Below are 24939 nucleotides of genomic sequence, written 5' to 3'. Positions count from 1 at the left end.
CTAGGGTCCTCCTCAAGGTCACCTCGGGTGATGGTAGGGGTTCCCTTCTTGCTAAAGAAATTCTGGTGTGTGTCCCTCCTTCAAATATCCCTCTCTCTAGTTTGGAATTCACCATGTTTATCAGCAGGATCGTCCCCCCTCTTGTCACAAATTGCCCCTTTTTTGGAAGCAGGCTCCCATCATAATAAGTCTTTCGTCTCCGTTCATCACAATGTGATTCAACCTGCAGAGCCGCCAGCCTTTGAAAAGAGGAAATGGAATGAACCCCAGGAAATACAGACTAAGAGCTCCTGACTCTCAGTTACAACAATGAAGCAGATATTCTGTCAGCTGAGAGGCCTACTGCAAATTAGAATGCTGATAGAAGCAGCACCCCGCTGCTTACGGACAGCTACTGCTGCTGGTATGAGGGAGAGGACATATCCACTCTGACACAGAACATCTATCGGATGGTGAAGAGAGAAAGAAGGCATCGCACATCATGCATGGCAAAGGCTGGACCGCAAAATGGGCGAGGAACGAAGCGCACACTACACTAATGAGCAGAAGTGCAGACGGGCAGAGACAGAAGCCACGGGGCAACAGTGTGATGAAGACCCATACCGAAAGAAGACCAAACAAAGGCATGAGGAACAGGACAGTGCATCCTGGTCCCAGATTGAAAATGGGCCTGTGCGGAGAAATGTCTACGAGTAAGAGAAAAGATGCCCAGTCGGTCACAAAGTCTGTTGTTCTCGAGTAACGAGGCTTGAAAACTTGAAAGGTTGTGAACCAAATTCTATTCCAAGTCTGAGAATCCTAAAAGTGAGAAACCTGGTGCATTTTGGTGCACACAGTCTGGTGTCCTAGACCTCAGAGGCTTGGCATCATGAAAGGCTGTGAAATAACTTCCAGGCCATGGCTGGTAAACATTAAAGAGCGAGGAAACAGATGCATGCTGGGACAGATCATCAATACTAAGTCCAACGCTAAGTAAGATAATTCAAAGGTAGTCAAGTGTTGACAATAATTGAACTCTAGATCTAAGCAGCTTTGAAGGCATAGCAAGGGAATGCTGTTGTAAAGCACAATCTAACGTTCTTTGAAGAAACACAACCCGTGGCTTGTTATAAAGCAAAGATTATTCTAAATCGAGCCCTCACTGAAAGAATACAGATTGCTGATTGTTGTGAAACAAATAAGACTCATAAAAAAAATAATTAGATGAATACACATTTTTTTGGGGTAATCAAGGTCCATTCATGCTGAACAGACATTGAAATAGCACAAAATGGTGCATGTTGCGGGGGTGGCGTCTTGTCTGAAATAAAGATATCCAGAACTGTTAAGTGCTCTGTAGCCAAAGGCCTGGTTAATGACAAGTGTGACATTAGTGTGACTGAGACAATGTTGGAATAGTGAGTCCGCTAGGCATCTGTACTGTGAATCTAAAGCAGGAATGGGTTGCAGGTGTATAAGAGGCTGACTGAGAAATGCAGAGAATTGATAAGGAGGACTAGCAAGTTGTTGCCAAGTGTGGTGGGAGAGTAGGGAAGGCAAGGAGGCCTCTTGTATTCCATACAAAGAGACTGTTGGGTTCTTGCATAAAGACTCCACCTTGCGTTTTAATACAATATTTCTGATTTTACTTGATAACTCCAATCCATCCTTTATGTTGTCAGGGAACATTCCCAGGCCACAGGAGGCAATGGTTGTAATACAGGTTGAGCGGCAAGGCTTCAAACGTTGGGGGCTGTGCAGAGACCATGCCATTTACACCATGAAGTCCAGACCCTGCCACTCTACCATGAAGGCTTTCTTTGGGCATTGGAATATTTCCCAATCGTGGTGATCCCCAAGAACTCTTTCACTCCTTTCTTGTGAGATCAGAGCCATTTTATAGTTCCTTCAGATAAGGTTTTGTGATGAAAAAACCCTGCCTTATTCCTGAGACATCTAGTGGGGTGACCAAGGGGGCCAGGAAGCTCCCAGATCTAATGCGCGATGGTCCTTTGGGCAGTAGGGGGGGGGACACTATTGCTACCTTCAATTAGCCCCTGTTACTGGGCAGCAGCCAGCCACATGCTGGACAAAAGTGTTACTGGCCCTTTAAGGGCCATGCCAGGAGACCTACAGCCTCATGCCGGGCAGTGCATCTCCCAACCTAGCTAGTCCCAGTAGGATTCAGGCCTCAGCCTCACCAGAAACTAGCATAACAACTCTAAATCACTCACAGCGCTTAGTGTGTGCTGCATGTAAGGTTTCCCTTCTAAGGTCCATGGATACCCACAGACCTGTGCATACTCACACAGACAAGTAATCCAAGATGGAGTACCAACATTTAAAGCTGCTCTCCAGCCGCTGCTTGGATTACACACAAAGACATATACGCTAGCCCTATATAGAGAAAGTAATTCCACCACAACCAATCACACGCCCGAACCCATAAGAATACACTTGTGGAGGCCCTAACACCTGGACCATCACAGGTGGAGGACCCACTGAATATAAATGGGATATGCAAATAAAGGCAGGTGTGAGCTTTCGGAGAAGGAGGTTGTAGTAAGAGTTTGGAGCATGATAGGCAGGGATGGAGAATGCTAACGACTAGAGGGAGTGAAGAGACATTAGGAGGTAGCAGAAGGAAGGCATCCGTGGTAATACCTGGGAAACGTAAGGAGTTGGTGGGAGAGAGACATCAGGATGTGGTATGAAGAAGGCACCAGGAAGTGGTTGGATGAAGACATAAGGAGGTGGCAGTAGTAAGCCATCAGAAGGTTGTAGGAGGAAGAAATCGGGATATGGTCAAATGAGGAGATTAGGAACCAGGAGAAAATACAAAGGGCTAGAGAGGTGGTAGCTAGCAAGAACAGGAATAAACGAGAGGGCACACTTAGCCCCCAGAAGAAAGTAGAGGTAAGACCTTGATCATAAGAGGTAAACCCATGGTGGGAGGAGGAATGAGCATATGGCATGGCGTCAAGGAGAACTAGGAATAGAGTAGGAGTGGAGAGGTGCTGAAGGGTTAGAAATCAGAACCAAAAGGAATGTGATAGGGCCCTTTAAAACTCCTCAGAGGAAACTGGAACCAGTATCCCATTTGGCCCTGCCATTAAGTGAAAGAGAAACTCTTAGGTTTAGAGCTCACCTGTGGTTTGCTGGTGTTCTTGCCTTTGGTGTTGTGCAAGTAGGGACGGTCCTTTCCCAGTCCAGGGGGTAGTCAATTAACGTGAGAGAGCATCAGCAACCATATTTTTTGTACCTGGGATGAAGATTGGCCGAAACCAAAATTGTAGAAAGAAATATGCCCATCTGGCCCTGCGGCTGTTACGGCATTCAGAGGACTGTAACATAAGTAGATTGCGGTGGTCAGTCCGAGGCTCCTTTTCTTGTTCTGCTCCTAGGAGATAGTGCCTTCACTTAGTACATGCTAATTTCTTGGCTAACAGCTCTTTTTCTAATACTGAATAATGCAGCTCCAATGGCAGTAATGTTTTGGAATAAAAGGCGATTGGGTGTTCTTCAAGATCGCCCCCGAGTTGTTTGAGCACAGCACCAACTGCCTTATCCGAAGTACCAGTTTCGACAGTAAAGGTTTTATGTTCACCGGGCATTTTCAATATTGGAGCGGAAGTGAAGGCGGACTTCAAGGTCTGAAAGGGTTTCTCTGTAGTAGCGTCCCATAAATTCTTAACTCCCTTCTTGAGCAGGGAGGTTAAAGGTAATACAAGGTTGGAGAAATTGAGGATGAACTTCCTATAGAAATTGGCAATGCCCAGAAACTGTTGGAGTTCTTTTACTGAAGAAGGTCTCCTCCATTGCAAGATGGCTTTAACTTTTCGTGGGTCCATAGATATGCCGTGTTTGGATAATATAAAACCAAGGTATGGTACAGAAGGAGCATCAAAGGCGCGCTTTTCTAGTTTGACCTGTAAAATGATTGTCTTGCAACCGGCAAAGGACGTGTTGGACATGATCGGAATGCTCAGCAGTATGAGTGGAAAAGACAAGAATATCGTCCAGGTACACTATGAGTGTGTGAAAGAGCAGATCTGCAAATATATGATCCATAAACCTTTGAAAAACCAAAGGTGCAGTTGCTAGGCCAAAGGGAATGATTCCATACTCATAATGGCCAAAAGGTGTTTGTAAGGCCATTTCCATTTGTCGCCTTTCTGCATCTGTATGATCTGTATGAGGTGGTAGGCTCCGCAAACATCAGGTTTAGTAAAGACTGTGGCTTTTTGAACGGCATGCAGTATGTCTGGAATGAGAGGTAGAGGGTAGCAGTCTTTCACTGTGACAGCATTCAGGACTCTGTAGTCTAGACATGGTCGCAGTTCAGTGGTCTCTTTTTTTAGGTATGAAAAAAAGAGAGGCGCCAGCCAAAGAGACTGATTCTCTTATTAGACCATTAGCCAAATTTTCCTGGAGGTACGTTTTCAATGCTATTTTTTCGGCGGGTGTCAACCATAACATACGATTAAATGGTGCTGTCGTGTTAGGCATCAATTGAATGGCATATTCCTGTGGTCGATGAGGGGGTAACGATTTGTGTTTGTCTTGTTCAAAGAATTCTGCAAAGGCCCGGTATTCCTGTGATAAGGTGGTGGTTAAGGATAGAGCAGGAGTAGCCAAGCGACGAGAAGCGGTAAGTAATACTGATTGCGGAGCGGTACCCATGAGACATTTGGATACACAATGCTTGGAACCCAATAATAGGGTGTGAGCCTTCCAGTTTATGTAGGGGTTGTGAGTGGAGAGCCAAGGTATTCCAAGAATACCTGGATAATGAGCTGCCTGAATGAGATCGAACTGAATCCATTCCTGCTGGTGATGAATCACATTCCCAGTGGTACATTGTTATCCACAATAGGACCACTTTCCAGAAGCCGGCCATCAACTCCTTCCACGGGCATAGGTTCCTGCTTCATTTGTAGAGGTATAGTCATCTGCTTGGCCCATGCATTGTCCATTAAGTTCCCCCTGCACCGGAATCCACCAAGGCAGATACCTGGATGGAATATTCATCAGTAACCTGTAAGGTCACTTGTAAGACCAAGAGGAGGGTAGGTTTATATAGAGCAGTCAGTACTACTCCGCTGTCATGACGAGTGGGATTAGACAATTGCTCCCGACCCTGTATCCCAGTTAGGATCGGGAGGTGGAGTTTTCTTCCGTTGAGGAGCCAAAGGACAGATCCGAAGTAGACGGGTATCTGAACCTCAGTATGTGCATAAACCTTGTTGTCTGAGTCTATTCCGTTACTCAGATGATAAAGGACCTCTGGCTGCTCCTAGTTGCATGGGCTCAGTGTTCTGTCTATGTATTTCTGTGGAGTTGGTGGGTGGAGCATAGGTGCGAGAGGAAGGGTTCCGACGTTTCCTGCGTTCTTGACGTCTCTCTTGTAAGCGGTAGTCGATTTGAATAACCAACTGGATTAACTGATCCAAGTTTGGAGGTTTGAGGTACCCTGGAGCGCTTGTCTTTGAGATCTTTGGATAATCCTTTCGGGTACAGGGTGAAACATGCCTGATCTGACCAATCCGCCTATAGGCCTAGTTGTTTGAATTTAGCAGTGTGAGATAGGACATCCACCTGTCCTTGCTGGAATTCCAAAAGCTCTTCTTGAACTGTATATGTCCGATCCGGATGATCAAAGAGCCTTTTCAATGCAATGGTGAAGCCTGCATAAGTCCAGGATGGGGCCATTGAGAGAAGCCAGGCTGGTAGCCCAGGCCAATGCACTACCCGCCATGTGTGTCACCATAAATCCAACCTTGGCTCTGTCAGTGTGGTAAGAAATTTCCCTAAAGGAAACCTGTACAGCACAAGCATCCAGGAATTCTTTTAAGCGTTTAGGGTTTCCAGAGAATTTCTCTACTGAGGCCGAAGCCCTTGTAAGACCTGAAGGTAAACATCACAGCCTTGAAGGGCCTGTCGTAGGCATGTATTTTCTGCTTTAACATTCTGCGCTTCTGAGGTGAGATTCTGGACTGCAGCCACCAGTTCCTGTATTTGAGCGATCTCTGACATGGGGTTTTTGAGGTGTTGCAATCTCTTAAATTTAGAGATCACCTGTGGTTTGCTGATGTTCTTGCTTTTGGTGTCGTGCAAGCAGGGACGGTCCTCTATGGCTGCCAGGACTCCCTAAAGTGAAACCGGGTGAACCAGCCGCCACATAGGCCAGTCCCCCAGGGAGAAAAAGAACCTCAGATGGGGGAAAAACCTGCTGGTGTAACTGAAAGGTCCGGACTGATGAGAAGAGGAGCATAGGGGGCATCTGGATGTAATAGACACTCCACCTGTATTGCCAACTTGGGATGAAGGCACAGTAATGTCTACAGAAGCACCTGGGAGTCGGGAGGTTGTTGGGGGACAATTTAGGTTTCAGTTCTGTCGAAGTAACAGAGTTTTCTGTACAGCGATCATTAAGGATGGGATTAAATCCCCTTCAGCCCGCACACCAGGCCTGGTCTAGTCGGTTGATCAATGTCTATGATATGACAGTTTTCAATGGATTTGACTCTCTCTCTCACGTCTCACTCGGCAGTGGTCAAAACCTTCAGGGAGCCCCGGGTTGGGGCCACAGAGGTAGTGCTCTTGGCTTTTATCCATTTCTTAATCTCAAGGTTTGCTGAGTTCCGATTAGAACAGGATCTGATCTTCCTTTCCTTTTTTGATTTTTCCTTCCTCTCAAGAGGAGGTAAGTTGGCCTACCTTGGACATTGAACTAGCTTTCCGTCTTTACCTAGATCAGACAACACCTTTAAGGTATTCCCAGTATCGATTTGGCACATTTGATGTGTATGTGATCAGAAGGAAGGCCTCCCTAGATGGTTGATCAGATGGTTGTGCAATTCTATCTCCTTGGCCTTCACGCAACAGCCGCGTCCAGTGCTGGACGGTGTCCAAGCCCATTCTATCATGGATGTGGCTTTCTCCTTGGAAACTTTTCGCAGAGTTCCTTTGAATGAGATATGCAGGCAGTAATGTGGGCAAACCCTTTTGCTTTTCCTGATCCTTTCTGGTTGCAGGTTGATGCCTCAGCTTTCCACTGCTTGGCTGTGGTGTTCTGTGGTCACCATCCATTTGAATTTTCGTTCAAATTAATGTAGTGAGTTCAAACATCTATATAAGAGGCATCTTTTTCAGTCCTTTGGCGATCATGTTTCTTTGCTTGAACTCGAAAGTAAGTACAGAGACAATAAAGAGAGGCAGAGCAATGCCTGGATTACTTAATGGTAACCTTCCTTAAAAGTGGCAGGCCCATACAAGTCAAAGTACTGAGATGAGGAATGGTAGGATTCAGAGTGAGCAAGATCACTAATGGTTATGCTAAGCATTCTTGGAATTTCCATTATTCTTTGCAGCATAACATCAGCTTTTTCTGTATAGGTAATCCTGCTGATGCAGGCTATGGTGGTGAAAAGACTGTGGTGCGTCTCACGCATGGCAACGTCATTTAGTTCTTGCCCACACTTCCTTGTGAAGCTTTAGGTTATAAATTGCCATTGTTTCTCGACATACCGTGCAACAGGGTAATTATAGATGTATTGTGTGTGGCTCTTTTCTTATGCCATCATGTTATCTGTAATTACTGGCGTCAACAGATTGTTCAACAGATTGTTGATCTCTCCAATAGTTTAAAGTCCCAATGTATTCAGTCATTTCCACTGAGATAACTGCCACACATAGATGTAGTTTTCAAAACAAATGCAGGGGCTCACATCAGAACTGTCGTCTAGTGAGTCAGGGAACCCTGTACTTCAGATGAAGACAGTCCTGTGCACAGAGCCGACACCTTCAGAGTGGCACTGTCCAAAGACCACCAACACCTGGGAGGTGAAATGGCCAAACTTCCAGAAACAAAGTTGCATGCAACCTGAAATGTACAAATGGGAAACTATGTAGCACTGTCCTCATGTTATCTTCCCTTTGGATCCCATGAACACTAGTAATAGTGTGCTCTTAAATGATGCAACACTTTTATGATCAGAAACAAAGTTATAGCTAAATTAGTTTTAACATAAATAAATGTACCAAACTTGCCATTCACTGGTTGGTCCTGGGCCGAAAAAGCTAAAGGTCGAGAAAGCACCCCCTCTTTCATAGCTGATACCAGCCCAGTATAGCCTTTTGGTTTCTCAAGTGATATTTTCATCCTTCATTCGTTTGTGAAGGTGGGACTTGCAAAGAGTGGACTGGTCCTAGTAGCTTGGACAGAAGTGGGTGATTGGGGGGAGGAGATAATTGCAGCCAGGATCCCTTGTCCGTGGGGAGCCAGGAAATGGGCAGAGCTAAGGCAGCAAGAGAGCTCAAGGGCAGTGAGGATCACTTGTACCATTTTAGAACTCTGATCGTGCTTAGGTCTCTCCCCGGCATCACTCGCAATCTTCAAGCTTTGTTGAGTTTGATAATGCCAAAGAGGTTTGTTGTTGATTTTTTCCTCAGCCAGTTGTCAGCTACCTCTAAGATCCATGGGACGTCAGACTGGCACTCTCCAGAAGTGTTGAACTAGCCATGCACAAAGGTTTGAACATATCACCAAAGCTTGACCCACCAAAGCTGGAGTACGTTGATATAGGTGGTCAGTTCCAGTAGGTAGGCTATGTTGGAAGGGTTGGGTCTTGCTGCCAAGTCCCTGGTGAACTCCCTTTCCTGATGGTTCTATATAGGTGGGGCCTCTTGCCAGTTAACTCTCCTCCTCGCCTCCACGATGTAAGCTCGTTCTGTGGGGACCTTTTCTACTCTAGCTTTAGGAAACTGTCTAATTCCTGGCATCTCAAAAACCTCTTTGATGCTTTGCCATCAGTGCGTATCTCGTCCCACACTCTTACACACCTGTAGGCTTGAGGTACAAATATCCTTTTCTAGTTTTCCTCCTAACTCCTGTGCCAGTTTTAGCTTCCCCTTTTGCCACCTACTCCGTGAGTCTCACTTTCTCCTGGTCTTGCTCCTCACCTCCTTATTTCATCACCTCCTCCTATTATAAACTTACTTCCAACTCCTCATGCTCCTCAGCTTCTACTTTCATCGCATCCTCCTCACATCTTACTCGTTTCTCCTCCTGATCCTATGCTTCTCTATTCACCACAACCTTTTCCTGAGAACTTACTCCATTCTCTTCCTGCTGCTCAGTTTCTTCTTTCACGACCACCGCCTCCTCAAATCTTACGCCATTCTCCTACTCCCCAGCTCCTTCCTTCACCACCTTGAGCCCCCTGTACTCCTCCAGCTTCTTCTTTCTCCAAACATCTTCCAAATATTTACAGGTCCGGCGGCAACCTGCCGGGAGCTTGACCCTGATTTACCTCCAGGTCTTGACTGGAGGTAAATCAGTGACCCGCCACTGGCAAACTTGTAGTTTGGAGGTCCGGTAAACTGCTAGTATATGGAAATACCAGCACTTTTTCTCAGAACCGCCAAACTTATAATGACCCCCGCTATCTCTGGGGCCCCTAGGAGGCCGTTTAGAACTTGAGACACTAATCACCATCCTAGTATTCTTTTTGTTTTGCGTTGCAAGAAGAGATTCTATCTTTTTGATTATCAAACAAAACCGCGCAATAGCAGAGCTTTTTCTATTGTTTTCATTGATTTCAATTCAGAACTGTTGCCGAATTCTTGAGGTGCGGCACTTCTCTTGTGAGCAGTTTTTAAATTGCAATGCCGCTATGCCTTGGAGAAGGCAGAGACAACAAAAGAGGGTGAAGCAGTTAAATAGTCAATAAAAGGGAAGAAAGCAGAAGAGGTCGGAGGTGGTGGAGGGAATAAAAAACCCCAGGAGAGGTAAGGTTGAGAAGTTGGATGATATGATAGGTTATTTATAAAGCACTTAATACCCAGAGGTTTCTAAGCGCAGACCTGAGGATCGAACCTGTGGTGCTCTCTGTGCCATCTTGCTTCCAAGGCGAGCACGTTGCCGCTGAGCTATGATCCCGAGTTGGAGGTAGGAGGGGCAGTTACAGGAGAGCGGATGAAATAAGTAGTGTTAGAATGTGATGGCGGGTAGTCCCTTGGTGGCATAGAGTGCCAGAACGAGAGTAAGACAGCACAAGCCTGTATTACTTGTGCAAGTCTGTTTCATGAGCTTGAAGGGGGTCTGGCACACTCAAAGCTGGAAACAGAATGGCATACAAGAGAAATTAAGGTATAGACCAGCAGACATAGAAGGATAGGCAATTAGAATAGACTAGCACCAAAGGCAGTGAAGAGAGAAGCACAGGGAATGCATCGAAGACAAAAATCCTTGTTTCCGATGTGGGGTGTACACCGAATGGTCACAGGGTATCCAACAATGTCAGGTAAAATGCTAGACTTCTGAGAAAGTTACTGTTACAGTGCAACACTCTGATTGCTCGTCAAAGTGAACAACAGGAGTGTACTTCTGGGCCTGGCACCTGAGGCACAATACTCACAAGACAGTAGTGTGTACAGGCCCTGCAGGAACATAACATGATTGGCAATGAAACAGGAGCCAACTCACAAACAAATCTTAACAAATATGGCCCAATGCAACGAGCAGAGATTTGGCAAAGTAATGGGGCAAAGATTGCCTGCTGGAATACCCAGCAGCCAAACTCGGCACAAAGGACAACCAAGAATAATAACACAAATGATCACAGAAACAAACAGGAAAAGAACAGGAAGTGTGAGTAATATTGCAAGACAGAAACAAGATAGTAAGCAAAAACACTGGAGACTAGGAACATGTTTACTGATTACTGGACTGGAACTATAGTCTGCAAACTAAGCACTTGCTTCAAGAACCTGAGGACTGAACTACAGGCTGGTAACAAGGAAACTATGGGTGGAAGCACTGGGCCAGAATTAGGTACACTACGGAGAGAACCCCTGGCCTGGGAACAAGGAAAGTGCAGACAAACTCTGGACTGGAAACAAAGGAATTGCGGACTGAAACCAGGAAACTATGGGCTGAAACCAAGGACTACAGACAAAGAACCAAGAACGGCAGGTAGGGATCAAGGGAACTGTGGGAAGAGACCAAGGGGCTGGAGACAGAGGTGCAGGGGACTACAAGTAGAGGAAGAAAGGGACTACAGGCAGAGGAGAAGGGGGAATAGCAGGCAAAGAGCAAGGATTTGTAGTGCATAGAGCACAGCGCTGCAGGCTAGACAACAGAGGCACTGGAATTGGAGCAGGTTCTGAAAACAGCAGGCAGCAGTAGCAGGACTCAGCAGAAAACCAAGGTTAAAAGCAAAAGGGTCGGGAAACATGATTGTTTTAAGACCAAAGTAAAACTTACATATTAAAATACCTGGGATAAAGCTTGCTCATTATTTGCACCTGGATCACCACATCTGAAAGTAATTTGCCTCCTCCCTCTCTGAATCTTGGAAAGTGAAAACAGAGCAGGCCCACTGGACCTCTGGCGATATTAGTTCTCAAGCTCTTGCATGGCAATAGCAAGATCTTCCAAAGGAACATAAGGTGCATTATGGGACATGCGGTTTGTGCAGTCCAGTAGGGAAGTTCCAATACTTTCCACTGAGAATCAAAAGTCTGAAATACGCATGCTCAGGGTGAATTGTGACAATGGGGTCATTACGAGATTCGTGGTAAAAAGCAGTTTTTAACGGCATGGAGGCAATACCGGGTCCAGGTAGCACTGACGCCGCTAACAGCGGCCGATTACGAGTATTTGTGCACGCGCGTAGTGGCATGCCGGTATCAACATTACCGGCATGCCACAAAAGACCCAAAAACATCCCTTAGCGGCATCATGGAAAGCGCTGACACCTTTTCCGCCTCCGTCCACCCCTAAATAACGCGTCCGGCATTACCGGGTCTGGCATTACCAGGCCCACTAATACCGGAACCGGAAGTAACGTCATCGTGCCGGAGTGGGAAATGGCACGGCGGGCATCTTGAAAAACACAATCCATTGCCATCCTCGAGATACAGAACCTGGAGCCTCACACCACCAGTCACATCTGCATCTACACCACCAGCACTATGCCAAAAGCCATAAAGAAAGGGGCATCCCGCCAGCGGAAGGAGTGGTTCTCTGAGGGTGAACTCAACATGCTGGCCGACACTCTGGCAGAGAATGGGGACGTTGTATTTGCAGCTGATCTCAGGAGAGCTGCACAGCTCAAGAAAAAAGAATTCTGGGAGCAAGTGGCCCAGAAGGTGAGTGCGGTTGGCACCACCCCACACACTGTAAAGGACATTAAAAAAGGTGGGATGACCTGCAGCTCTGAGTGCGCAACATTTTATCCGCAAACTTGAGCCAGGGTCAGGCCACTAGCGGCGGGTCCAATTCCCCTATTAAACTCACACGCCAGGAAGAAACCTGCGCCAGCACCATTGGCATGGAGGCCATAGAAGGAGTGGGAGATATGGAGCGGGGTGTGCCGTCATCGGCAGATGGAGGTGAGTGTCCACACAAACCACTGGTATGCAAAGTCTGATGATGGGCCACCAATGTGACAGTGACATGAGCCAATGCATGGTCCATCACACACGCATGGACACATCCCTGCCTATATGCTGTCCCCAGCACCATCCCATCTACATGCATGCAGCATGCCAAAGCCATACCTGACACACACCCCACAAGCAGGGAAACGGCATGTGTCACACTGCACGCAGTCCACCACAGAAAGCCATGTCACACAGCATACACCACTTCAGACATGTGTGAACCAGACGTATGCCTGAATGATCCCCCCATATAGCAAGCAACCTGTATGTCACAACTCCAAGACAGCAATTCATCAAATGTCCACAACTGCACCTACACCAATGTATACATGATGCATGTACAACCATCACTGATGCCGTCCCTCTCTCCGTCCCCCACAGGCTCCGATTCCGACTGTGAGGCAAAGGACTCAGCAGCACAGGCCACGACTCCGTCGAAGAAGGCCAGGGGCAGGGAAGATAGCAACAGGCCTTCCACGTCGAAGGGCCCAGGCAAGCCACATCAGCCACCGAGAGCCAAGGCGCCACTGGTATGGCAAGGCACTGGAGCGACACAGGGCATCCGCATTACCAACAGTGCTGACACCGGGTGAATCCACTGCACTCGAGCCAGTGGCAAATGGGGCCCTGTCTGCTGCTATCAGCTCGGTTGGGGAGGCAGCAGCCACAGCCCCCCAGAGTGGGGATGAAGAACTATCCCAAGGCGAGGTGTGTGTCCCTGAGGATGACAACGTGTCATCAGAAGTTGTTGCCACACCCAGCCCCCGGCCAACATCCCAGGCCACACCAATGAGCACCCCCACTGGCACCACGCACCACCAGTCTGGAGGGGAGGCAGAACCAGAGGGCTGGAGCCCCACAGAGGACCCACCTGAATTGGGACCCTTGCCAGATGTACCACCCACCTCCACAGGTGTCCGGGATGGGGAGAGGCGAATGTCACAAATGGAGCGGCGGCAGGAGGAGCTTACAGGGCATGTCAAACAATACGTCTCGGATGGTGCCCTGACAAGGCAGGAGGGCCGGGAGAACACTGCAGCCATGAAAGTGGCCATTGAGTCCAGCACCACTCGCATCTGTGAGGAGCTGTCGGCAGTGAGGCAGGTCCTTGCCCGAATTTCCGATGCCTTGGAGGCACAGCGTTCTGCCCCGATAGTAGAGCAAGCGGGCACAAGCTCATCCTCAAGCTCCACCCAGACCAGCCACCTGGGCAGGTCTGTGCACACCTTGCGGCGCTCGGACATGCCGCCCCCAGAGGTGGGAAGAGAACAGAAGTAGCAGGGGCAGCCTGCATATGCCGACTGATGTGGACTTGTGCAGCATTACATTGCAAACCATGTGTGGGGGAGTTGTGGGGGGAGGGGCTGTGTGGGGGAGTTGTGGGGGAGGGGTTGGGGATGTGTGTGAGGTGGACGGTCAGAGCACTTTGTTCATTTTTCCTGTTTATTACACCTGTTGTGTACCAAAAAATCACACGACTGGACATTGCTTATTGTGTATGTGTGCTCTATTGGTTTACAGTGCCCAGTGTCCTGAGTCCCACATCCATGGCACTCTCTTCATCCATGTGTCTAAGAAATATTGGCCTATCACAGACTGGCACACAGCACGTCCCTCCTGTGCATCACCACCTGGATGTTGTGCAACCCCTTCATCCTCACCTGGTGGTTGCTGTTCAATTTCAGGGGGCAGAGGCACGTTCCGTCGGTTGCACATGTTGTGCAGCATGGCACATGCTATGATGGTCTTGGCCACCTTCTCATGCCCGTACAGGAGTGCCCCACCCGACCTGCTGAGGCAGCGAAACCGTGCCTTTAACAGGCCAAAGGTCTGCTCGATCACCACACGGGTATAGGCACGATTGTAGTCCTCTTCGTGCCTGTTATGCAGGTTCCGGACAGGGGTGAGGCTTCCAGGGATAGCCAGCATCACCTGCATGGGTGCAAAATAAGGTATGTGTCAGTCAATTCCTAATATGGCACCTCTACTTATCACTCAGATGCCTGCTGATATCTGTTGTTCACATGCACATGTCCCTGGATGTATGCACACATTTAAACTTGTCCCAATGTGTGCTGTCCCATGGTCTACAGGTGTGGGTTGCATCGTACAGATGATGCAGGGTGTCCACTTCCTTGCTGGTGTTCATGCACTGTGGATGCCTACAGCTGTATTAGCTATCATTAATGTGATGTGTAGTGATTCATATGATTTTTTTACTAGCATCATTGGCACAAGTCTCATGAGTTGTCATTCAGCGCTTATAATTCCCATGGTGACATGCAGCACTACTGCGGTAGTGGGCCAGTGACAAGCAGTGTATTCCCTTGGTGGGATTGATTTGTGAGCACTCATGGATGCATGTCCTGTGTTGTGTTTTGTTGCGGTCATTTACATTGTGCATACTCACATTGCTGCATGGTGTTATGGAGGGTGAGGTCTGATGATCTGCAGTGGACGTGTTGTGGGAAGTGGCCTGGTTGCAAGTCAGGCATATTGTCATTGGTGTGCAGCTTCCATCATTACAATGGGGTTTGGGTGTCATGTTCAGTTTGGGATGCTTTGGGGCACAGTGCTTTGCAGTACGGACATTGTCCAGTCACCACCCCATTCACACTGGGGTGGTGTGTGCATATCCCCCCCCATTACACTGCCATGTGCCTGTCATGCAATTTACCAAGCAGCCAGGCACGTCGTCCTGAATGTCGCTCCATGTAGCGTGGTAGCGTGGAGTTCCGCAGGACCATTGAATCATGAGTTGATCCGGGATATCGGGCACAACAAGGTGTGAAGAACTTGCTGGAGTCACATACCATCTGCACATTGATGGAGTGGTATAGTTTACGATTGCAGTACACCACCTCCATGGCATGTGGGACCAGCAATTCCACATGGGTGCAGTCGAGGGCACCGATACAGTTTGGCATGCCTGCCAGTGCATGGAAGGCACATTTCATGTCAACGATCTTCTGGCCAGTCCGTGGTAGGGATATGTAGATGCTTGAGTGCTTCAGTAGGGCATCCAGCACTTGGTTCAGCATGCGTGAAAAAAAAGGTTGTGATATGCCATGCATGTGCCCCACTGTGTGCTGGTAGGTGCCTGAGGCCAGGAAGTGGAGCACCGACACTACCTTCAGTAGAGGGGGGGTGGCGGTGCGTATTTCCATAAGGCGGACAATGTCGTTGTGTATCATGTCCACAATGGTGGTGATGGTGTCCCGGTCCAGGCGGTACAGGGTGTGGATCTGCTCAGGGGTTAGGTTGAATGGACTGGCTCTGATGCGAGGAATAGGGGGCTGCTTGCGTGGTATCACTGTCTGCACTGGTGGGGCTTGCTGGGCCTGTCTCACCCTCCTTCTCCTCCTGCGTCTCCTCTGTGGTGCCTGTTGTCGTTGTTGCTGGTGTAGCAATGCAAGCATGTCCTCCAGTCCCAATAATGCAACTGCAAGTGGGATCATTCTGGTGTGGAAAGGGGTGTGGTGTGTGGATGTGCTCCTTTTGTGCTGGGCCAGACACCATTGCCTCCACCTGTGCTGATTGTGTGCACCTGTGGCAGTTGGGAAAACTGCACATTGCTGTTAGCGGGTGATTTGCGATCCCGGTATCCCTTATTATCGCCTTCATGATGCCGGTAGTTGCATGCCCGCATGACTTGTGATGTCCTCCTGTTAGCGGCATCCCAGTATTGCCGGACCGAAGGGCCGCGTGCCCGTGCGCATGCCGGGACGGGGGTGCACGGTCTCAGCGGTGGCGCTGATACCGGGTTGTCGACTCGTAATAGGCCGGAGCAGTATGCGGTGCCGGTATTCCCTTACCGGCATCATTTTTCCATTACCGCAAATCTCGTAATGACCCCCAATGAGTTGTGAACCGCATCTACTCCACAGCAGGCGCTATCTACTCTTTAAGTGGCCCGTTCGTGGCAGTTTGGTGGTGAGAAGGGGGGAGGGGGACAAGCACTTGGTGGAACATTACAGAGGTGTCCTCTAGCAGTGAGGGGTCCACAAAGACACCAAAAATAATGTGTAGGTTAAAATGGATTTTATTTAAAACACAAAGGGTCTCTCCTGAGTCAAACTAAGCTCAAAGCATGTAGTATTAGGATGGTCTCTTCTCAACAGTTCCAGCAGGGTGAGGGTTTCCTTGTGAAGTTCTGAGGTTCACAAGGTTTAGGGTACCTCCCTATCACCCACAGGTTATGGGGTACTTTCTCCATGTTCCTTCCTGCTTGTTTCGGGAGGGATACAACCACCTCTGGCTCGCCTTGTTAATGGACTGCTTCATATGTCGAAAACATGTTGTTTTAATTGTGTTTTGAACACCCTTAACATGGGGCTGTCCCATAGGAAAAAAACATTGTTTCTGCCCAAATATCTCAAAATGTCTGTTTTGATTTTAGAAATGTGTGGCATGCATCTAGATCCTATCAGGATCTGGTGTCATAATAAAATGCAATAACAGAACTGTCAAATTGAGATGTTAAAGGTTTTAATATTTATCTATATTTCAGACACGCGCAGAATGAATGTACATCTTCCACCATACTATGGGCCTCATCACGAGTTGTCGTGTATTCCCGGCTGTAATACCGCCGACTGTAATAGCCCTAGCACCGACTGGCCCAGTGGTATTACCACTGGATCACGGGTTGGGCCTTAACGGTAAATCCCCATTCCTGATTGGGTCCTTTGGATCCAATGGGGAATTTTTGGTGCTAATACTGCGGGCTAATACAGCCGGCTGTAATACCACCGAAAACAGGGATTTTCACCTCCAGAAAAAAGCTGGAGGTAAAACAGCCGATTTAGCGCCCAACTCGTGATAGGGCCAGCCCTTAAACGCAGCGGTAATACCGTTACCACCTCATTTAAGGCCTACAGCCCAACTCGTGATGAGGCCCTATATGTGATATGTATGTGTACGAGATATACATTTTGTACATGTACACTACTATATGTACAAAAACTGTTTAAAAGTACATCAAAGTTAAACCTAAATTTATTGAGTTCTCCTATGTATAGGAAATAATGTAATGGGCATTTGTATAGCGCCTTTCACCATTGGTATGGTCTCAACGCGCACTATAGGTTGAACGCCCTTGGGGGACTGGAGTCCAAGCATGGGAAATTCATCAAAGAGTTATAGAATGCGTGTGTGCATTTTGGCCAATTCGAAGGTAGGTAGAACTAGCTAAGTCCCTGCTGGTCACCCATGTTGAACAGGCAAGTGGGTGGGTGCCGGTAGGTCAGGCTGGAGAGTATGCGAGAGAGATGTTATGTGTGCAGCTAGTCCTCATTTTATCGCGGGAGATGGCTGCATTATAATGGCAGAGGTGTTGTGCAAAAACTGTAAGTAGGAGAGACATGTGTGCAGCTAGGCCGAATTTTATCATGGATGTATGTGATTTCTTCAAAAATATTTCACTTAATGGGGATTTCACCTAATCCATTTCACTGAAAAACAAAATCTACTTTTTACTTTTTCTACTTTTTTTTATAATGCGGGAGGAGACCCCCCGCAGCTCTCCCCTCACCCCTCCCTACCCTACCTTATACCCTTACCCCCCACCCCACCTATTATGCATTACACATATACCATTTCCCCTACCATTGTCGGTGAAATAAATTCAGTGAAATCTATTTAGGTGAAACGGTAGTTGAAGAAATCTATGGTAACGGTGAGGGAGAGCTGCATTCTAGAGGCACAGGTGATGTGCAGGAAGTGACTTTATGTGTGCGGTTAGGCCGAATTTTGTCGTGGGAATTGCTGCATTCTAGTGGCAGTGGTGATATGCGAGTAGAGGGGACATTATGTGTGCAGCTAGGTCCACATTCTATCGTGGGATAGCTGCATGCTAGCGACAGAGGTGATGTGCAAGATATGTGAGCTGGCTGGGCGTTGTGCACGCTACATTCTTATGGTAAAGTGTTGGGAAAGATGTGGGAAACAGGGGAGACAATGTATTTAATATTACATGTGCATATTACAAGGCATTGGCTGCATTTTACATCCATCTAGATGTAAGCACTGACTAGAATCCACATTCATCTTCTAAGTACAGTGCATTGGCTACATTCCACCTAAACCTGTAATCTTCAATCACCCAGATTTCAAACGCTGGCTACAATCCACCCCACCCCGATAGCACTAGCTACCATCCACACTCACCCAACATTCCATCAGACCCAGTGGAGTAACTTTGCTGAAAATGTTGTGGGGGGACATGACATCTGAAGAAAAGGTTCCCCAGCCAAATGAATGGGGACAAAATGTTGTGCCATGAAAGTTGGGGGGGACAAACACCCCTGTCCCCCCTAAAATTATACCCATGAGCAGACCCCAAGTGTGCAAGATATGCGCAGAATGACTGCACATCTGGATTTGTCGTAGTATGGTGCGATTGTTTATACTTTGGGAGTTGTCGCGGTGGAATGCGTAGTGGTGTCGAGTGAGCGTTTGCACCTTAACAGTGTTCTTTATACAGTTTGTAGAGTTTACTTTTTGTTAGAGATGTTAGAGTAACCTTAAATCATTTTTGTTTGTATATATACACAAATATATGAGAAATTTTTTGTGAAAAATGTTCAGAATTCCACTGCTCACATCCTTTTATAGTTGTACTGAGGCCCCAGCACATGGACATTTTTTGAAGTTTATATTGGAATGCATTGATCAGGATGAATAGGGTATAGGGGTATGATATGGTATGATATGGCATTTATAACGCGCCTATACACAAGTGTTTCAAGGCGCAACAGGGCAAGGGAGGGGGAACAGAGGGAAGACAGAGACAGCGATCCTACTAGGCCAAGTGTCATTCAGATCGCGCAAGTGCAGGGGAAGGGAGAAGAGGAAAAGTCCGGAGGGGGGTGGGGGCAGTGCAGTACATGGGATAATAGAATACATAAAACAATAAGAGAAGTGCGGCCAGCTGGTGGCAAGTGCAAGGGTAAGTGCAGACATCAGGTGTCAATTGCTGGTGGGGGACTGCAGGGATACAGAAAACAGTCCCCAAATGCTGGGGTTGCTAGGGAGGCAGTGCAGGTGTGTAACTGGCGGGGGGCAGGGGGAATCCTGGGCCTGAGATCAGAGGGTGGCCAGGTAACCAGTAGAATTTCAGACAGGAAGTCAGCAGGGGAAAGGAGGACAGAAAGCAGAAGCAAAGAGGAAGGTTCTGAGGTGCTTCCCAGAACCAGAGATGCTTCTCCTCAAGTTTCAGGGAGGCAGGGAGGCTGTTCCAGAAGGAGGCCCCAGCCAAAGAAAGAGATCTACCACCAACTCGTGGGTACAGTAAAAAACTGCTCATTTGTGATTTGTAGACTAGAAATGAGTGTGTAAATTTAGGGCCAGCGCCTTCAGGGGAGGCTCACTTTGGAGCGTGTACCTCTCATCCAATAATCGAACTATTCTCATTTATAACGTCTCTGCATGGGGCTCATGTTATCAATCTATTGCATTGCGCCAAATCTCAATAAAAATACATGTAATGCAGTAAGTTGACACTTTTTGAGTCACTTGTAACTTGATAGAAATGTCTCATAAATCTGCTTATTTCAGGCGTGGACTGGCCTATGGGGAACTCTGAAGTAGGCCTCTGCACCCGGTTTTTCTTTTGTGTGGTATTTCCAAATGTTCCCATTGAAAAAAGGCTGAGCCTGCTCAAAATGTGTAATATGGGGCCACTTACAAAATTATTTCCAGGGCCTCGTTTGGTTCCGGCTGCAGCCGTGGCTTACTGTTACTTTTGTTTTCGTTTTCGTTTTAAATAATCAGAAAATTACGAAAAACATGTTTTACCCTTGAATTCGTTTGACGCGGTGAGGAAATCAGAAAATGTCAATGGACAATGCGCATATTTCCTAAAACCAATGTGTTGTCCTGCAGCGAGGGGGACCTGCGACTGCGGCACCTGCAAGTGTACGTCCAATTACGAAGGGAGCGCCTGCCAGTGTGAGAAGTCCAGCGAGGGCTGCATCAACAGGCGCCAAAACGAGTGCAGCCTCCGGGGGCAGTGCCAGTGTAACGTCTGCAAATGCATCGCTGGGTACACCGGCCGGTTCTGCGACACGTGCCCCGGCTGCCCCTCGCCCTGCCCGAAATACTCGTGAGTATCTTAAACGTATGGGGGCAATGGGATGGGCGTTTTGCCTGGTGCAAATGAGAGTTACGCCTAGAATTCGTAGAGTAAACACCGCAACATACGTATTTCTTTCTTACTCTCTGAATGACAAAAGGTTTGTCATTAGGCAGGCATTGTAATTTAAGAGTATGGGTGGTATGAGCAAATGTGTACACCACGGGCATGTAATTTACTAATAGGTCTGCAAACGGGGGGGCGTGTCATGGAGCGGGAAAAGGGGTCACTTTTTCGGCCACTTGTAACTTGATACAATTGCCTCAAAAACCAGCATATTTTTTTTTTTTTTTTTTAATAATCAGAAAATGACCAAAAACACGTTTTACTGTTGAATTCGTTTGACCCGGTGTGGACATGAGAAAATGTCCAAGGACCACGCGCCTGTTTCCTAAAAGCAATAAAATGTGTTGTCATGCAGCGAGGGAGTGGAGGGGGGGAGGGGGGGGGGGGCTGGGACTGCGGCACCTGCCAGTGAACGTCCAGTTACACTTGGGCGTACACTTGCAGGTGCTGTCAAATATTGGGGGAGCGTATCACTCCATTTGCCTCAGCCCTTTCACCGCAATTGGTTGCAGGATACTTTACTTGTGCAAAACACAGCAATATGTGTGTGAGAAGAGGGTAACATGGGGAGATAGGTGGCTGGGGATTAGGGGTTAGGAGGGGATTAGGGGTCAGGAGCAGAGGCGTAGAGGTGCCGGAGCGGACAAGACCCACCCAAAATCTATAAATGGCCACATAGCGGCGCTGTGTGCTCACTTACAGATGGTAATGTCACTGGGTTGGTCCCAACTACATTAGCTGCAGGCCACACTTGTTAAACAATCCCGGCTATGCCTCTGGTTAGGAGTGGGAGGGCCGCAAACACGGAAAATACAGTGACGGGACATTTGATGGGATGCCACGGATCCAAATTGTCATCATATATCTAGGAAATGGCAACAGTCACAGGAGTATTATTTACAGGTTAGAGATAAAAGGAATTTTAAAACAAGGCCTTTACCTTCTGTTTTGGCCCATACACACTGGAGCTCATGTTGGTGTGTAGCGTAGCGTAAATGAAAGGTGTGCCTAAAAGCTTTGAGTATGACTTTAGCAGCTTCTGTTCATGCCATGCCACATATTCAATCCTTTGTATGGCGGAGAGCCACCTTCCTTCCTATCCGCCATGCAAAGGCTCCAGCATTTACCCCACCATAGATTTTCATGCTCACGCGAATGCTGCACATTCCTATGGCGTCCGCCTGCTTTATGCAGCACCATGAAGCAGGGGGATCCCACAATTAAACCGCATAGTGGGCGGGGTTTGATAGTAATTGTGGACACTGCTTACCATGCGCGCATGGTAAGAAGTGTTCACAATGAAAATTGAATGCTACCTTGCATGCAAGCATGTCGGCAGCGTTTAATTGTAATGCGAGTGCCGCTTGCCATGTGCGAAAGTTTGGGAGTCAGACCAAATACAAATGTGACACTCACTGGAAACTGATATCAGCCTGAACTTCAATGGGAGCTATGGGAGATATACCTTCAAATCAGGACAGGGAATCAGTCACACATGGACCTCAGTGACAGTATCGGGAGGATAGCTCAGGAGCAACGCGCTTGCCTTGGAAGCAAGACGACGAGCAACACAAGTTCGATCCCTGGGTCCGTGTTTGGAAACCTCTGGGTATTAAGCACATTATAAATAACCATTTATATGATAAGGTACGCTAGTCAATATTGCAAAGGAAGGGGCTAGGCTTAAATGCATTTGGTACACTGTGGGCAATCTACAACAGTCTGGACTGGGAAACACACATGAGGGTTGTCCCGCTCACATGCACTCTTTCCTTTTCTTTCTTTTTCTCCCTTCTTTAATCCTTCCTCTATTTGCAGTAAAGGGATCTAGCATTCGTAAGCATGGGCTTCGCGAGCCTCAAGTTATTTCTCAACTATTATCCTTATCCTGTGCAATCACTGGTTATATATCCTCTCCAGGCGCTACATTTCCTCCTGAGGCTCAAGCCAGGGCTGTGAGCGAGAGAGTCAGGGGCGTAGCCAGGATTGCGTAACATGTGGAACCTGGAGCTAATGTAGTAGGGCACAGCCCAAGGGGAGCCTGCACAAGGAAGGGGGCTTGTTCTGACCCTAGCTGAACGGACTTGAGGGACCCTGCATAGCGAGGCAGCCTGAACCAGTCAAGGGCGGTTGGAGTGGAGGGAGTTTTCCCCCGCGAGAATATTCTTTAAATAATGGGTTCAAATGGTGCATTTTACGATGCACTTTCTGTGATAAATGTGTTAAAAAGCCACACAGTTTACAGTCGGTTTTGTAAGGTTAGACAGGTTAGACTCCGAATCACCAACAATGCACAGGAACATTTCCCACACATTTTCCTAATGCCTTTGGCCACTATATGCCAGTACTCTTCAAGTGTAAACACCTTTTCATCCTGATTGTGCCCACACATGTCCATTCTAGTGCGCCTATATATGTAGGTAGCCACACACAGAGAACTCATATTTTTTGTTATAGACTTTTATTAAATAATAAAGGGTTTGGAAAATGCCTCACTATCCCTAACCTAAGAGGTATTTCCCTACCTCAACCAAAACTAAGGGTCTGTCCTGTGTCAATATGTCCAAAGCAAAAATGTCCTGTGTCCGAAACCCTATCATAGCCATCACATTAAGTAACTAAGGTGTAAAGGATATTGGGGCTCATTCCGAGTCAAGCGGTCCGGTGATAAAGTGCCGGTATCTGATGTGGCGGTAACAACAGAAAATCCCCTCATGTACTCCTTTGGGACTCCATGAATGGGGATCCACACCACTTGCTCGGCACCTGTAATCCAGCAGCGGCAGACAGGGTGCCGGAAATGGTATCCACATTTGCCGATATCCTGGTGGCTCTACCGCCAGGATACCGGCACTGTTGGAATGAGGCCCATTGTCTCTGGCCTTGAAAGTGCACACAATGGTCAAATCCAACAAAAAGGTTAAAATCCAACAAAAGTCTCAATTGATCAATGTTCACAGTTCCAGGGAACAACTGCCTTCTCCAGGTTTCTCTCCACCAAAACAAAAGTTCAAAAGAATAACCAAGTTCTTTGTAGCTCAAGAGGACAATTCCCCTCCTCTTGATGTTGCCTTTTATTCCAGGGGGAATATCTCCCTTCCCCAAGTTCTTTTCACATTCAACGTAATCCAAAAATCTTAAGGGCATGAATCTTCCTTGGGATTCTCTGACTCACAAAACAACACCTGTTACTGGTATTCTCCCCTGCCAGGTTCTTTCATATAGCTCCTTGATGCAATTTGGGTGCAGGAATCAGACTTGCAAGACACCTGGTATACTCTCCTTCCAGAGTTTCTCATATACACCTTCACTACAGTTTAGAATCCTAAGGCATGGGTCTTCCTTGGCATTCTCTAACTCATGAAACACCTGGTATACTCTCCTACCTGATGTCTTTCCACATTCACTGCAGTACACTTCACCCACTTGGCTTTGCCCGGTATACTCTCCTGCCAGGTCTTTTAACATTCACTTCACTTTAGTACTTTCTGCCACACTGGTTTCCCCACATGTGTTTTCCAATGTGGATACAGGTCTCAGAATTTATCTTACAATCAAATATCCCAGGGTCCCTATTACTCTGCTCAGGGTTCCCCATCTCTCACACTGTTTCCTTCGGTACGCGATAAACCCTCCAAAGTGCCCCAGCTGCCCCGTCCCTCTGAGCAGGCTCACCGGTTCTCAGCAGCAGCTTCGGGGTCCCTCGCGTGTCAGTCTGCAGCTTGTCGTTGGGTCTGCGGAGCACTTAATTTGCTCGTCTGCCTCCACCACGCCTCTGGATCCCTTTGGCATCATCTTCTCTTTTTGGCATCTCGGTGGCAGTGCTTCAACCTATGAGCTTCTCTGCACAGCGTTCCCAGGCCTGCCATGACTCAGCAAGACCATTTCTTCCTTCTGGTGGTTCTGACCCGTATCGGAAGCAGTGAGTTTCCTGCTCCGCTGCCAGCTGCTGTACTTCCAGTCCTTCTGCTCTGCTGCTCTGACCACAGCTGGCCACATGAGGAGAGGCTATGTCAGGGAAAGGAGTGATGCCATTATCAGATTTATGACAAGATACACACACAGACACGTACACACACACAGACACAAACACAGATATACAGATGCACAGATACACACACACACACATATATAAACACACAGATACGCACACATACACACACACATTCATACACACACATTCATACATATTCACCCACCAGTCACACACCCATACAGCTTCTCTGTCACTTACACGAGCACCCAGAACATTCACATCATTCACACATGCACTCGCATCCATGTGCACCATTCACACGGCATCATTCATA

The 24939-nt window shown here is 47.6% G+C and overlaps 1 protein-coding gene across 1 annotated transcript in view; it reads left to right on the top strand.

The window, feature by feature from the left end:
* The window catches only part of ITGB2 (integrin subunit beta 2), a 588196-nt gene that overhangs the window by 519838 nt on the left and 43419 nt on the right, over positions 1-24939 (top strand). The window contains exon 13 of the mRNA XM_069615850.1: positions 20314-20533. Coding sequence (XP_069471951.1) covers positions 20314-20533 — 220 coding nt within the window. The remainder of the gene's footprint in view (positions 1-20313; positions 20534-24939) is intronic.

The sequence above is a fragment of the Ambystoma mexicanum genome, chromosome 9 (assembly GCF_040938575.1).
Source record: "Ambystoma mexicanum isolate Mex_15411 chromosome 9, UKY_AmexF1_1, whole genome shotgun sequence".
NCBI classification, from domain to species: Eukaryota; Metazoa; Chordata; class Amphibia; order Caudata; family Ambystomatidae; genus Ambystoma; species Ambystoma mexicanum.
The sequence above is the reverse complement of the archived record's forward strand: the minus strand, read 5'-3'. Positions and strand labels throughout refer to the sequence as shown.